Source organism: Podarcis cretensis (genome assembly GCF_951804945.1).
Source record: "Podarcis cretensis genome assembly, chromosome: 6".
Lineage (NCBI taxonomy): Eukaryota > Metazoa > Chordata > Lepidosauria > Squamata > Lacertidae > Podarcis > Podarcis cretensis.
This window is the reverse complement of record NC_137175.1, coordinates 81,723,793-81,740,568: the sequence shown is the minus strand read 5'-3', so window position 1 is coordinate 81,740,568 and position 16,776 is coordinate 81,723,793. Positions and strand designations below refer to the sequence as shown.

General features: G+C 40.7%; 1 protein-coding gene and 1 long non-coding RNA gene across 6 annotated transcripts in view; both read left to right on the top strand.

Moving 5' to 3' along the window:
* Window positions 1–6,834, top strand: part of VAV3 (vav guanine nucleotide exchange factor 3) — a 211,205-nt gene extending 204,371 nt beyond the window's left edge. For 3 of the 4 annotated variants that reach the window (XM_079981280.1, XM_079981277.1, XM_079981279.1), the window contains 2 exons: window positions 2,069–2,220; window positions 3,728–6,834. In XM_079981280.1, the coding sequence (XP_079837406.1) occupies window positions 2,069–2,220; window positions 3,728–3,769 (194 nt within the window). In that variant the 3' untranslated portion in view covers window positions 3,770–6,834. Of the gene's footprint in view, window positions 1–2,065; window positions 2,221–3,727 lie in introns of all 4 variants that reach the window. The other variant, XM_079981278.1, reaches the window with a different exon arrangement.
* Window positions 6,835–11,568: 4,734 nt separating this feature from the next.
* On the top strand, window positions 11,569–15,961 carry LOC307218996. 2 transcript variants are annotated; one of them, XR_013840236.1, is made up of 4 exons: window positions 11,569–12,110; window positions 13,338–13,478; window positions 14,076–14,323; window positions 15,831–15,961. It is a non-coding gene; the product is annotated as an uncharacterized lncRNA (long non-coding RNA). The 2 variants fall into 2 exon arrangements; XR_013840237.1 differs by lacking the exon at window positions 11,569–12,110 and adding an exon at window positions 12,122–12,511.
* The last annotated feature ends 815 nt before the right edge of the window (window positions 15,962–16,776 follow it).

Here is a 16,776-nt window from a genome sequence, read left to right as displayed (position 1 = left end):
AGGCTTGCAATCTAAGAGAAGTTATACAAAAGGAAGAAAAGGTTGGGGAGGGATGCAGGGAGGAAAGCAAACTGAATCAGCTAGTTACCGGTAAATAGTTTTTATAAGGAACAGCTGGAAGAAGAAGAAGAAGAAGAAGAGTTTGGATTTGATATCCCGCCTTTCACTCCCATTAAGGAGTCTCAAAGCGGCTAACATTCTCCTTTCCCTTCCTCCCCCACAACAAACACTCTGTGAGGTGAGTGGGGCTGAGAGACTTCAGAAAAGTGTGACTGGCCCAAGGTCACCCAGCAGCTGCATGTGGAGGAGCGGAGACGCGAACCCGGTTCCCCAGATTACGAGTCCACCACTCTTAACAACTACACCACGGGGACGCGGGTGGCGCTGTGGGTTAAACCACAGAGCCTAGGACTTGCCAATCAGAAGGTCGGCGGTTCGCGACAGGGTGAGCTCCCGTTGCTTGGTCCCTGCTCCTGCCAACCTAGCAGTTTGAAAGCACGCCAAGTGCAAGTAGATAAATAGGTACCGCTCCAGCGGGAAGGTAAACGGCGTTTCCGTGTGCTGCTTTGGTTCACCAGAAGTGGCTTAGTCATGCTGGCCACATGACCCGGAAGCTCCCTCAGCCAATAAAGCGAGATGAGCGCTGCAACCCCAGAGTCGGCCACGACCGGACCTAATGGTCAGGGGTCCCTTTACCTTTACCTTTAGTTACCGGTAAATAGTTATTGTAGGGAACAGCTGGAATGGAAACAGTTCAAAAAGAGGAGGAGGCAGAACTTGCCAGTGTCTCAGCTGACCAAACGGTAGGGCCCTGCATCTCCTTCTCTCCTTCTGCCTTGCCTGGTCGAATGGCTGCTGCTAGACTAGATAACATGCTACCTAGATGATGTGTGATTTATGTCCTTTTTAAGATTCTGGCTGATTGCTTGTGATCATTAATGCCCCACTGATATATACACACCAGCCTGTGTGGAAAGGAGGTGCTCATTTGTGATAATACTCCACATAGGTGCAGTGTGTGTATTTGTGTATGGGGGGGGGGAGGAGGAGGGAAAGACGGGGATTTAAAAGCCATTTATTATTTATTTAAATTTATACATAGAATAATAGAATTATAGAATTGGAAGGGATCCCGAGGATTATCCTTGCAATGCAGGAATCTCAGCAAGATAATACATGACAGCACTTGATTGTTTTTTGTTTTAAAAAGCTTAAAAGCAGTTTACAAAAAGATAAAACAAATTTGACTGGCCCATGCCCTTTGTTTCTTACAGTGCATTCTCATGCATAAGTTCCATGGGGTCTTATTATCAGGAAAGTGTGCCTAGAATAATTAGGCTTAGAATCGCAGGACGAGGAATGGGGGGGAATGACTCAAGATAGAAACAGCAACACAAATTCATAGCGGAAACTTTTTTTAAATTCTAAGGCTTTTTCTCGGAGGTTATACTGCTGTACTGCTAAGTGAAGTGATTTAAAAAAAAAAATAGGTTGGGATTGTCTAATTACTTATACCATCCTGAACCTAAGCAGAGGTCCTTAGAAATATGTTCCGTTTATTTCAACAGAATGACCAACATCCAATGAGCCCCATATATGAGCAATTTGTGTATGTCTGTGTGTGTGTGGAAGTGTGTGTGCAAAGGTGCTGATTTTTTTCTCTTTCTTTTTGCAGCCCTTCATGTTACTCGGGAGGGTCTCCCAACATTTCACATGCAAAAGCCTCGGGGTGTGTGTAGAATAATACCTATGACCCATTTGGTTCCCAGTCAATGTATGTTTAGGATGATTTCCCCTACTTTTTTTGGGTTTCTGTTTTGGCTTTGTTTAAAACAAACAAACAAACAAACAAACAAACAAACAAACAAACAAACAGAAAAGTCTAGTCAAGGAAACATCACACTGAATGGGTTTCTTTTGCACTTTTTCATATGATCAGCCTGCATTTCTGTGTTTAAAAATACATTTGCTTGCACTTGTACTACAATTGTATGTCATGCTGAAATAATTCAACAGCTACGCAGTTAGTGAATTTCTAATTATATTGCCTTCCTGTGTTCCCAAGCAGTGCTGAGTCCCAAGGTTCTCGGTATAGCTATTGCCCGCTATGACTTCTGTGCACGAGACATGCGGGAACTGTCCCTGGTCAAAGGAGATGTGGTCAAAATTTACACCAAGATTAGTGCCAATGGCTGGTGGAGAGGTGAAGTAAATGGAAGGGTAGGTTTATGTTTTTGACAGCATACTTTTTGTATATTCCATGCTTTGAAGAATGTTAGCAAATGCTTCTTTAATTTTGTTCTGTTTATTTGAACTATTTTTTATCCTAACTTCCTGAGGTTTGAGCTGAAATACAGTGGTACCTCAGGTTAAGTACTTAATTCGTTCCGGAGATCCGTACTTAACCTGAAACTGTTCTTAACCTGAAGCACCACCTTAGCTAATGGGGCCTCCTGCTGCTGCCGCGCCACCGAAGCCTGATTTCTGTTCTCATCCTGAAGCAAAGTTCTTAACCTGAAGCACTATTTCTGGGTTAGCGGAGTCTGTAACCTGAAGTGTATGTAACCTGAGGTACCACTGTATGCTATTCCTTGAGTCCCTTTGTATTCAGCAGGGCTTGCTCTAAGCGGAGATGCCCAAGGCTGCACTGTTAGGGTCTTTAACCAAACTAGAAAATAAAATACTTAAAATGAATAGTGCTCAACAATCGGCAAATTAAAATGGCATAAGCAGCAGCAATATAGCTTTCAAAACATTTCTATGGGAGACCAGGAGCAGCTCTACCTCACTGGTGAGTTCATTCCTGAGCCAGAGGTAAAGGCACCTGGAAGTGGTTCCAAACTGCAGAACTCAGCTGCAGCAGGGCTTGTCCAGGAAGAGGCTGTCTCAAAAGATGTGTGAGCCCCAGGCCACAAATGGCATAAAAGTAAGCACTGGCACTTTAAATTTAGTCTGGAAGCAAACCAATATCAAGTGTTGCTGATTGCAATTCCAGCTTAAGCATTTGAGTTGTCTTTCAGGACAGTCCCCCCATAAAGCACATTGTGGAAATCAATTCTAGGCATGATGAAAGCATGGGAAATTGTATGTGAGCATGTGAAACACTTCTCAAAGACAGTGCAAAGCCAATGCAGTTCATAGAAGATGACTCCAGTCCCATGCTTGTCTTAGGAGCAAGACAGATGCTTCAGCCACTGTTTTGTTTGCTTGAGTAGTGTTCAATGTCTTGAGTACATTCACTGTCCTTATTGACTATGCAGTGAGTGTAATTTAACCCTCAGTTTTCTGTGTAGAGAGTGTACACACACACACACACACACACACACACACACAGAGTCATATGAGTACCCACTTGCTGCTTGAAGTGGTACAAGCAGGTCTGCTGCCTCATTTGCTGAGTAGTGAATCTGTGCTTGGCGTGATTGTATTCCTGTCTCAGCTGAATGCCAAAAGTTCCTAAATTGCTAAATCTAATGTTGGCAGTCAGCCCTATTTCTGATCATATTTTTATTTTTTGCACGCTTTGGGTCATTAACTTGATATCTTTATCCAGAGAGACGTTGAATGCTTTGCCACAAAAATTAGTTTGTCGCACCCTTTTCATCCCCTATCTCACTGTTGTGAATCATACCTAATTTGAACAGGTGGGTTCTAAAGAAAATTATCCTGTGCCAAAGGAATATCAATTTAATATGTTGTGCCTTTTCTTTCATGATGTTCCCTTTAGGTGGGTTGGTTTCCCTCAACGTACGTAGAAGAGGATGAATGATTTGGAGTCCTAGCTGGTACTCTCGATCATAAACTTCAGGGACTGTGAATTTCAGCCATCTGCAAAGCATTATTCGTCTTGTTAAGTATTTGAAATGCAGCGCTCCTGTCTGTTAAAACCCTCCAGTCTTAACACTGGGATTACTGAAGAAGTTTGTGTTGACAGATTAATATCTCACTCAGATCTGTGCAAAGAAGCAAACTGCCTGCCCATCACCACTGGGGACCAGTTCAAAACTCTAACTTCACCTTCCTGAAAAATCACTTCAAAACAGACTTTTCAAAAAAATGCTTCTTTTCATTCCATCCTGCTGTACACATTGAATACTAAGTATGGGTATCTATTTACTAACCTTCGTTTCTTTTTTCTTTTCCTGTTAGCTAACATCTCTGATGGCATTAGGAGATGAAGGCTTGCTTTATTGTTGCCTATCATAGCTTCCAGGAGGAGCGGGGGGCGGGGGGGGGGGAGTTTTAGCATTCCAGTAGTCATGTGGTCAATATTATTTGTCTTGAAATATCCAGCAGCAGCAATTAACCTTGCCAATGACTGCATAGCCATCAAGGATGCAGCCTCTAAACACACTTTATGGGGACTAAGCTAAATTCAACACAGCTCTGCGTGTAATTCTGGGGAGGAAAAATACAAAGGAGTTCAGTCTTTAATTCGATGGGTCATTTTAACTGGCTTGTCTGTGTCTTTTCCTTTTTCCTTTTTTAAAAAAAAGTTTTATGAAACAGCAAACTTCAGGAAGTATTTGGTGGGTTACCATACAGTTGTGTTAGAAAAAGGGATTCCATAGTATTTAAGGTTACAGATTCCTAGCACAAAATATCCCATACAGAACGGTGATTTTAAAATGCATACGCCCATATATTTTGCAAAATTCCATGTACCTAGGAGATGTTATGGTTTTATAGATAAATCTTTGGGCATGGTTTGATATTCTACCTTGGCCATTACTGAAAGCTCTGCTTATATGCAAGATCCCTCTCTCTCCAGTTGCCTTACTTGTCTCAGTGGGACCAGTAATAATATAAAAAGTTGTGCTGTGCACTTAAAGAAGGTGATATTATTACAGAAAGCAATTTGTGAGAGATATTTCCTCCTTCTCTCCCACACCCCTCCCCAAGATGAACTGTGCTTTATTTCTGAGACAAATGGTAATTTCCTCATTCACTGGCTTTCATTATTGGGGTGGACTCAGATTTTTTTCACTATAAAAGTAAACTGCAATATTTGGGACAAGTTAATAAGCTCCTTGCAATTTCTAGGACACTAACAATCAGATCTCTGAGGGTTCTCACCTTCATGTTCCATCCCTCAGTTTTGTCAGGCAGAGAGTAGAAGTGCAGAACTGTATAGGAGAGCAAGTAATTCCTAAGGCCCAGATCCCAAGAGTTAGAACAGTAGAGAATGATACCACACACAACACTTAACGAGAAAATATTCAAGCAAATTGTCTGGCAAATACATAGGGTGGGATCCAAAGGATCTGGTGCTTCCTGAACTGATTGAGGACCCAAATTTCCTATCCCTGCACCTCTTTCACTAAGAAGCTGCTCCTGAAGGTCAGAGCATACTTCCACATGGGTTCCCTACTTGTGAGAAGCTGCAAACAGAAGTGAAAACCAAAAAACTCTGGTTGATGTTTTGCCTGAGTGTCATTACCCATAAAATTAGCAGAAGCCTTGGAGATCTTTGTTTCATCTCACAAGGTTGTGTATTGTGCCTAGAGATCATCCCAACTTGGTGCACACAACCCATTCTGTCCCTCTCTCCCCCTTGCCATTCCTAACGCTCACTTGCCTCTAGTTGCCAATTGATCCAGAATTTGCAAGGCCTCTCCAATCTGCCCCCATTAAGGAGCTTGTCATCAAGCAAAGAGGATATCTCTGTGTATACCTGTAGCATACAGAAGTTCAAAATGATGTCAACTTTGATTTTATTGAATACATTATTTGGGTGGAACCAGCTGCAGCATTTGTAAAAGATTGCAGAAATGTATTTTATAAAATGACCTGATCTTAAATGTTAGATTAGGAATGCTCCCCTGGTGCTTTTTTTTCTGTACTAACTAGTTTTGTCTAGTGGACTTGATCTCTAAATGGGCAAAATTGCTTTACCAAAAGCTATTGCTGACTTTTAATGGGATATGGTTTTGTCTCTAGGTCTGTGAAACGTATTGTGCAGTGTCATCAGTGTTTATCTGTCTTGTAGAGGGAGAATCAGCTTAAGGTAAAGATTAAGAAATGTATCTTTTCAAGAAAAGATTTTGATTAATAGTTTAGGTAACCTAAAGTTGCTGTTTGCTAATTTTTGCAACTCAGGGGCTTAATGGAACTCAGTGAAGTCATGTCATATCTAAATACTTCCCTCCTATTCATGCACCTCGGCCCAGCAGTTCTTTAGGGGCAGGGGATTTCCACATGTGAAAGAGCTTCTGCATTAACTTAAGCAAGAGAGGAGAAGCAGCTTCGTATGTGCAACTGAAGTGGTCAGTTTTCAACCTCAGATAAACACCTTGCTCATCCATTGGTTCCATAAATCACTCTCTCCACCTGCCCATTAGAACAAGGAGGGACTTCTCTTTGTTTCACAGCATTGGGGAGGAAAGGGTAAGGGTGGACCAAGGCTCCATCTTCTTTTACTGCTGCATATCTCTTAAGGGTTGAACAGAGTCTCTGGATTGTGACTTTGCAATCCAACATGAAACCTTTTGCACTGCTTTCTCTTCTCTTTCCAGGATAGCGAATGTAGGAGCTGGGTCATTCTGAAGCTCTGTGTGTGCACCTACAGAACTCTGGACAGGACTGTGCTTGTTGTGTTGTTGTTTGTAATGCCCTGTGTTGAATAAATTAAATGCTGCATTGTATTATATTTCAAATACCAAAGATTTAATATGCCAGAGCCATTGGTTTCCCCCCTTCTTTCTGCAATGCATTTTCTTTTTGCCTCTCTGCCTGACCTTGCTCTCACTCAGGGAGCTGGGGCAGTACTTTAATTTGTAATATTGTGTAAATATGTGAATATATTAATAAACTGGTTAATTTCTTGTTTAATGACTCAGATCTTATGACTGGTTATATCACAGAGGTTTGGCTTGCTATTTTGTAAAGGTTCCTTATTATTCCTAACGTGTCTCATATCTTTCCAGAAACATATTGAACACTTGATTATGCATTGTTTTGTAAGGTTCAATTATATTTATATATGAGGCATTCAGCTGAAACATCAATTCCAGCTTCACAGCTCTTTCCATGGACTGCAGAATTGAGCTCTCCTTTCGTCATTTATTTGTTGGTCCAACTGGGGTAGGTGGGAAGAGAAAAGGAAGAAGTCAATCTTCTTTACTTATAATCTGCTGTTCTTAAATGCTTTGGTCTTATCATTGGTATTGTGCATTTTTAGTTTTTATTGTTTATTCTTTCACTATGTTAATCTCTGTAAGCAGCTTTGTGTGTTTTTATAACAGAGAAGTAGGATAAAAACAATACTTTTTGCAAGTCTGCAGCTAAGAAATATACTAACACAATATTGGAAAATGGCTACTAACTTAATTGTAGAGGCATGATGGTATAGGCCCAGGCATAGGCAAACGCGGCCCTCCAGATGTTTTGGGACTACAACTCCCATCATCCCTAGCTAACAGGACCAGTGGTCAGGGATTATGGGAATTGTAGTCCCAAAACATCTGGAGGGCTGAGTTTGCCTATGCCTGTGATAGTCTATGGAATATAGCCCTTAAGGGGAAACTAACAAAGAGTCTTAGAGCAACCAGGGACACAAAAGACTGAAAGCGATTTTGACATGACATTGCACAGGTTTATTCAGCACACTGGAAAGGACATTGTCCCCTTAAATACCAGGTACCCACCACTCACTCTGGGATAATCTATTAAGGTGGAGTGTAGAAGACACCTAACTGATGTAATCAACTCTAAGCTATTACACAAACCTGCTTAATGTCTGACTATTATTTACATTGTACAGTATGTGCAAAGAATGTTTGTTAGAGGTGAGGATTGTTTGTTATATGTATTTTCAAAAACCAAAAAACCAGAGGTTAGTGAGCACAATTGCTTGGGCAATTGGGAAAAGCTCCCTTACTTTCCTGCTCAGTGCATTGAGGCTGTGAGAAAGAGGCAATTTTTGTAGCTATGAACAATGACAGAAAAGCAAAATAATTTTGGGGAGGACTTTAAGGGGGCATTTTGTACTGTGCCTCTGCCAAATTCAAGCTGAAGAAGTACCTCAGTGATATTTTGGCTACTCTCTAATTACCGGTATACCTGCTCCTTGTTTAACATTTCCTTCTGTGGATCCAGGTCAGAGGTTCCACCAGAAACTGCATCAAGGGTTCATCAACAATGGCAAGTAAGCTTCTCTGAAAATCCATGTTGCCCACCACTATTAATTGCCCAATTCTTCGATTTTTAAGGACTGTTTGGTGTGTTCAAGTGGGCCAAACAGGGCCTCACAAGAGCTGAGTATACACCACAGAACAAGACCCAGAATCCTCTGCAACACAGCTGGGGTGCTGTGCTGAACAAGCTAATGCAGAAAGAAATTCTTTTGAAAGCAAAACGTTTGAAAACTGCTGATCTATGTCATCAATGTGAATTAATGGAATATTTTTCTTATACTACTATTAATTGCTTAGCCATACCTTTCATCCGTTAATTTCTTGATTTGCCACATCAGTAAGATCCTAAACAAGATACCTTGTGCTAAATATCTCTCTCTCTTTCATAGCTCCATTCTTTTGACACACAAGTTCAAATCTGAAAAGACCTTCTGACCCTAGGAATCATTCCCTGGGCTTTTAAAAGCCTTCTTTTATGTCCCTGCAAAACACAGTTCTGAAATACAGTTGTCTTTTTTCTTTTCTTTTTAAGGCTTAGCTGATGTGGAACACTCTCATCTTCCTTTCATAATGATGATGATGATGTTGAAATTGCTCATTTTGGAAGCCAGAAAATATTAGCAAATTATCACAGAGTCAAGAAAACATGAGAACAACCCTGCAGGATTGCCACACCAAGTTCAGATACCTAGGGGTGCAAATAACCAGAAACCTCAATAAATTATACCTCCACAACTACAAGCCCCTGTGGCGACAAATAAACAAAAACCTACAGAGATGGAACAACATGAATTTCACTCTCTCAGACAAAATAGTCATGATCAAATTGATCACCTTCCCAAAACTAACCCACCTATTCCAAACTCTCCCAATCTGGATTCCCCAAACCCAACTCTGCAGATGGCAGAGAAAACTAAACTCCTTTCTCACACAAAAAACCAAGAATAAGCCCCAAATTCCTGCACCTCCCCGCCTCAGAAGGAAGATGGGGAATCCCCAACACAGAAGCATATTACATCGCCAACCAAATATGCCATATAATCCCATAATCTAAAAATGTTACATGGGGGGGGGGGAACCCGAGAGACACTGCACACACTTTTGTAAATCAATAAAATCTTTAATAATAATAATAAACCCAACCCTGCAGGATTAGACCAAGATCTATCTATGGTTGTTGTTTAGTCGTTTAATCGTGTCCGACTCTTCGTGACCCCATGGACCAGAGCACGCCAGAGCACGCTATCTATGGTAGCGGCATCCTTTTTCAAACCATAGGGGGCCAGATACCACCACTAGTAGTTGCCCATGGTTTGTCACCAGCACTTGGTATTCAAAGTAATACTGCTTTTGAACATGGAAGTTCCACCTTATCATGACCAATAACCATTAGACCTGTCCTCCATGACTCTGTATAAGCTATGTAAGTTAAACAATGTGTTTAACTATCTTGAATCTGCTACCAGTCAGATGTGATTGACTGGCTCTGAGTTCTGGTAGGATGAGAGTGCATAACGGAGGACACATTTTGTATCTTTTCTTGAGAATGAACACATATCAAATTACACTTGTCTGTCCATCCATTCATGCATGCTTTGTATGCTAGGAATATTTTGAGATAAATGCATGACCCATAACTGAGAAGAAAAAAACACACTGGGAATTGCAGCGCTTGTGGGATTGTTCAGAGCTGAGTGTTTGCACTTGTGCCAGTGTTCCAACCCATAGACTGGATCCTCTGAGTCCTTGCCCAATGACAAATTGAAATGACTGGAAGGCATTTAGGAGTTTATTATAATCCTATTGTCTCTTGCTTTGTACATGTATGCATATCTATGGCTGTATGTGTTATATATACACATGCACTATCTCTGCCCATTATGAGATATAACCAATAAAGGGAAATGAGAGCCAGTGTGATGTAGGATACAGAGTATTGGAGTGCTGGATTTGAGGTGATGTGAGATTATATCACCGTTCCATCGGTGGCGCATTCAAAGATGCAAGTCACTACCTTGATGCCATGGTTATTGAGCGTTGGATATAGCTTTCTGTGAGCATATTTTCTTTATAAGGATAAAGATGGCCTATGGATACTGTCCTAAGCTCCTTATTTATCACAAGTGTGCTAAATGAACAGACTTAGGTCACTTAAATGATAAAGAATAATTGCAGGACAGGTGTTAACTCTTAAGCTTGTGCTTCACATAGTACTTATAAACACAACAAATACTTGAGTCAGAGGATAATAAGCATTTATCCAGCAATACAGTATACTCATATTTACTCAAGTCTAATGCACCATTGAATCTAATACGCTCCTCAGTTTTCAGAAGCTTGAAACAAAACAAAAAACAAAAAAAGCACTTGCTGGCAAATGTAAATGTGCCATCGAATCTAATGCACACCTTAATTTTCGCAATGTAATTTGGCCAAAAAAAGGTGAGCATTAAATTTGAGTTAATATAATATGGTTATAAGCATACTCTTTTTGTCATCATCTTCTGGAAGACCACAAAGAGATAACTCCGTATCTGAACACGTGCATAACTTTCTTAATTAATAATCTGCAATCCCATATATGCATTTCTTTAATTGAAGAAGCCTTATAACATTTTCTTCCAGTATAAATGAAAATTATTCATTGTCAGAACCCAACCATTCATCTTGTCAAAAAGACATACGATGTTAGCTTAAGGGCGATTTCTAATAACGACATAAGTGACATTTGCCTGCATGGCATTGGCAAGGCTACACATACATCTTTGTCAAACTGTCAGAATTCACATGTGCTAACGTTTGGGCAGTTTAAAGAGCAATGAAGTACTAATTGTAGCCCAAAGTTGATATAATTTGTCTGCAATCGTCCTTCCCCTGCACTCAAATTTTGCCTACCATATTAACCAAGAATTGTTTTGATGTGTGGGTTTATAATGGCCACTAAAACGAGCCAAAGAAATACTGGATTGCCAAGTATTTTATAGGCATTTTGGGTGTTCTGTGGACTGGACTGAATAGCCCTGTAATGTACACAGATGCTTTTAACTTTCCCTCTCCCAGTTCCCACTGCTTGTGCCTTAAACATTTTACACTCTTAATTCTCTTAAATGTTTTCCAGATCAAACTAGTAACTGGCAAAATGTTCTTCCATCCAACCCTAATTCCCTTTCCTTTTCCCTTTCTCATTACAGTATGTCTTCTTTGAACTATAGCACTCATTATTACATTTATTGTGAAACAAGAAATACAAAAGTAGCATCCCCATTGCAACATTGCTGTCCCCACTGTAACTTATGGGGAATAATTGCTGTGTGGATTTGTGCCACCCATAAGCTGACCCCCACACTTGTGCATACCATATATGCAACATGGAAACATTCAAACACACAGAGTCTACCAAGCAGTCTAGTAGTGGGCAGACCATCATTTGTAACTGGGCTCAGCCTAACTCAGATGTCTTCTTAAGAAGTTAAAAAAAGCCCAATTCAACCACATCACTTTCTCAAATAATCAGGAACATGAAGGGGTCATGTGCATTCCACTGTTACATATACTGTTCCAGTAGCATCACACAAGACCTAGGAACCATCCCGGGACTCCTAACACCCAAGCTGCAGCACATCTTATTGATTGTATTGGGTAGAAGTCAATCAATTCCCATTGTGCCGCTGGAAGGACTTCTAATCAAGTGAGTGCCTCCACTAGTGGATGAGGCAGGGAAGCAATTTTTGCTGGTTTGTTCATCACTCAGCAAAACTTCACACCATCTTCCACCCTGCTCCAGAGAATCCCCCAACTACCTGAATATGATTTTTAAAAATTTGTCATTGGGGCAAAAATTGCCTCCCCTCCTTTTTTGTTGGCAGAGGCATCTGCAGAATCAGAAGCTGCCGGGGGACCTGCAAGGAAAGCAACTGGATTCCATCAGCTGTACAGAATGTTTTTAACTGCATGTCACTAGGGAAAATGCTGTAGGTGTGTGGGTAGATATTTTGAAATAAATAATAATAAGCTAGTTTAAATATCTGGCATAGATATATCTTTGATTGATCTGGAGAATAATGAATCTCAGCTGGTTCAACTTTTCCATCCCTTGCAGCATGTCAAAGTCAAACTGTACCTGCCAAAATTCCTGCCTAAAAAATAACAACCTTTTTGCATTTACTCACCCTGCAAACATACTATATGCTTCTTTTGTTTTGACCCCTCCCCTCCTTCCCAAAATAGTTTTCACTTTAGGATTCTCCAAACCTTGCAAGAAATAATCTAGTTAACCAAACAGCCAGATTACCGATAGCTGCATTTTAATCTTTCCAATTATGCTTCAGCTTGTCTCATCAGCATCCAGGACTGAAACCAGCACCAGATCTAATTAGGTGAAATAATTGCATCTTACATTGTTCCAGACTGTTTTGTGTTTTGTTTAAATGATAATGCAGTCATTAGCATGCTTGCTTGTATCTGAGGGGGCAGACAGATGTTTGGTTAATAGACTGAAATGTTCCTGGTGACCACAAGATGTCAGCCTTACCTGAGCAAGAGCAAATGTTTGAAGAATCACTCTGCTCAAAAGAAAGGGAGTAGTAATTAATTTGCCAGCTTTTTTGTTTGTTTGTTTTAAAAAATTATTATTTTAAAATTCTATGATTCAGAATCATGCCTCAGTTAAACAACTCAGTGGTTTAATAAAATAGGACACTTTTAGCTATCTGAATGTTGGGTTATCCTGTCCAGTGGTGAAAAGACAATTGGACCTTTACCAGTTTGGCATTAGTGAGGGGGACAGGGATCCACCTAGTACATCTCCTGCAATCATTGCAGCACTGTGCTTGGAAAAACTACAATTTCTCATGTATTGCCTTTGCTGCAACAATAAAAGGAATAGGACTGTCGCTTATGGTTATAATCCTAAAACATGCTTATTAGGAGTAGTCCAGCTGAACTCTGTCAGATACCTGAGCTTACATGGTTGGCATCACTTATAGCTACAGTTGTAAGCTCACATGTCAGTGGTGCTAGGGGCAGTACTATTGAGATAAATGGGGAATCATTTCCAGGTAAAAATGGCATTGGGGTGAGAACCTAGTACTATATAGGACTAGAGGCAATCCAGTGTAGCTAAACTTGAGATCATGAGAAGGCCTGAAATGCAAGAGATGTGCTTGTTGAATGTCTGCTAAATGCTTCTCTGCTACTTTGCAGATGCATGACTTTTATGCCCTTGCAGTCCATGTGAGCTAAAATGGAAAAATGAGCACAAACAAAGATGGCAAGGCTCCTGTACCCTTTAACTGTCATGTCAACAAACAGAAATTCAACTCCTTTTATCTATCTGCTTTAATGGTAAGCAAAACTCCACATTTGCCTGACTTCTGTTGGAGGGGGTGGCGGAAGAGCATGCCCTCCATGTGTCCTGATTTTTCAGGGACAGTCTCGAAATTACGAAAGCCATCCCTGAATGTCCCTTTTCCTCCCTGCTGCTGCCAAGCTCAGGGAGAAGGAGGATGAACTGGCGCTTGGAATGTTCTTGGAACATCTTAGGAATGTTGGAGGGTATGGAAGAGCCATGAAAAAAAGGGAACTAGTGTGAGCAGCTGCAGCAACCTGGGGCTTCTTCTTGCATCAGTGCATTTAAAAGCAAACTGAATGGAGAAAGGGAGTGAGACATATTGTACCTGCTAAAGAGCTCAAAAACAATTTCCTTCACCTGGACTTAGGCCTTTTCATGTGGAATAGTCTGCTCACGAATAAAGGCGTACTTACAAGTGAAGCAACGGAACATCCACTGCCTCACATTACCACCCTTAGGTTGTAATCTGGCAGCCCTAAATTTAGCAGGGGAGGGCCACCCTTATGAAAAGTTTACTCAGAGGGACAGAGTGGGGTTTTTTTTAATGTAAAAAAGTACTGTGTCTTGACACTTCATTCCTGTCATTTCAGGTTTTTGCTCACCCATGGTTGGGTGTAAAAACAAACCAATGCATTATCCTCTCTGTGTATTCTGTTCCCATGACATCAACATCATACCTTTAAAGCAAGCAAGCGGCTTCACCCAAAGAAGTTTGGAGCTGTATTTTATTAAGGGTTTTGCAGATCTGTGAGGCATAAACTACAGTTTCCAGGATCCTTTAGCGGAAGCCAAGTACATTGAGTGTATGCTGTGGATGTGACCTTGAACATACAGTGAGGTAGAGCTGAGTTGATGAGGCTGAGGGTTTTATTTATACAAACAAACGGCATGTGCAGTTTATTAAATAAATAACGATCAACGCTGGTGTAGTGGCTGCTTGTGCGCCACATAAAAGAGGGCTTGGATTTGCATAAAATTGCACACTAATTTTATATGTATTGATGCAAATTTAGAAACAATTGCTATAATTTAAATAGAAATATGGTGCACATCACCACAGTGGGGAAGACTGGGACCAGCTGGCCTGTGTGCCTTTTCAGTCTGCTGTCTGGGTGCTCTCTGTTGATAGGCTGTAGCACCCTGCTTGTGGTTAACGCTTAGCTGGAATGAAATATTCAACGCAGCAATAGAGAAATTAAAATAATAATTTATTTGTCAGACAAATAAATGAGAGGCACAGTGGTATATGGTTACCAAGCTCTGGCCTGCCCTCCTGCCATTCTGGCCAGCACTTATATTTCCTTAACCCAGCCCCCTTGCTCCTCCTGTGGCTGCCTCTGTCCAATCAGCCTGGTTGAAATTCCTATTGGCTGTTTGCTAGAACCAATCACAAAAGATACACCCATTTCCTTTTGCCCTTTTATGGGAAACAAAAAGCTATATATTCTTCTATCTATAAATGACAAATAAGTAGTAATATATCTTACATGTGTCTCAACAAGGAACCTTAATTACCAGCTCACCTCTTGCCCTCCTTGCCCTATTGCCCTCCAAAACAAATGGTTAATCTTAATTTTTTATCTTAAACAGATGTCAAGGATCTTGAGTTCACATCATCATTGAAAGATCTCCTTCTTTTGGAGGTCTTTAAACAAAGGCCTGACAACCATATGTGTGCTCTAATGATGTTTCCTGCTTGGCAGGGGGGGCTGGGCTGATGGCCCCTGTGATCTCTTTCAACTATATGAAATAAGAATCTAGCATAAGGATTTAACCTTTCTTAGTTTCTAAATCTTTTGCATAATTACATTTAAGCCAATATATTTAATACATAACATAAATAACCTTTTAAAAGGAAAAGAAATCTTAAAAGGATCTCAGTTTAAGAAAGAAACAACTTTAGAAAAAGACTTCCCAAAATACTCTCTTCCTTTCTGCCAGCCAGATGCTCTTGGCCTTTTAACCTTAGGAAAATATGGCTCAAGTTTAATGGGAGGCACATGGTTTTATTTTACTATTTACCAACTCTTAATTTAACCACTCTTACAGCTTAATTGTACTTTGCAACATGCAAGGTCAGTGTCCTCGCTCTCAGCCTGTAATTCCCTTTTTACGACTTTGAGAATTGTTTTCTGCTATAAATCAGGGGGCCCCCTTGTCCAGGAGAATAAACATTGCCAAGGTTCTTAGGCAGCTGGTCTTCTGCCTGGCATGAAACATTTGAAAATCTTTAAGCTCATCTTAATATACAGGCCTTAATCAAAAATATAAGCTTTGATAAAAATGCAGGCTTATGATTAGATGCCTCAAGGCCTCCCTTCTTACAGTTCTTTATCTCTAAACAGGGCTTGGACTGGACTGGACTGGACAGGCAGCCCTTCAAACAGAGGGCACCTTCATACAGAGGACTGCCCTCAGACAGCCCTTCACATAGAGGACTTACTGCATAAACTGGGACACCTGGCTACTCTCCACCCAACTTGAACAAGATAAAGCTAACTGAGCACAGTAAAAAAAAAGCCACAGTGAGGGCCTTCTTGCAGCAACCATTCAAATGCTACTGAAAAGCATGACAAATTAGAGAAAATTAAAGTCTCTTCTTTCTCTTCCACAGCAATACAATCTTAAGTACTGCGGCTCAGTTAAACAGATTACATACTCAAATGTTTTATCCTTTCAGCTATACATTTGACTCACATTGAGTTCATTTAAATGGCTGAAATGTGACGAATCAGGCCTGAAAGGGGAAAAAAAAGTTTGGTAATGTGTTTGAGCGAGAGCTTGAAATGTCATTGTTTTCTTGCTCCTCCCCCCCGCTTTTTCTGTTTATCTTTCATTCTGTAGTGAATGGAAAGTCGTGTTCAGTCAAAGGCCTCACTTTATGGGTCAATGATATTGCAATTATATCCACTTTTTTGCCCAGTGCCTTTCCCCTTTCTTTACAGACAGAGAGGTGCTGGCGGGGGGCTCTCTCTCTTTCTGTTTCTCCATTTCTATTTTCCCTTGCTCCTTTGCTTTAAAAAAGCTGCTAAATGTATACATGCTGGTCTGGCAAAGCTCTTCCTTACAGAGAAAGTGCATGGACCTAGTCATGACACCACATGCAAGGTTGTTGCTGAAAATGGCAACCCTGTGCTTTGTTACCCCAGCTATGGAAATGTGTGAAATCATGCCATGCACACTTCTCTCATCCGCCAGCCTGGCATGAAAGCAAAGAAACCAGCACCATATCACACGGTCATATCAATCATTCCCGTAACTAGATTATGGAGACAGAAGGAGTGGGGGACT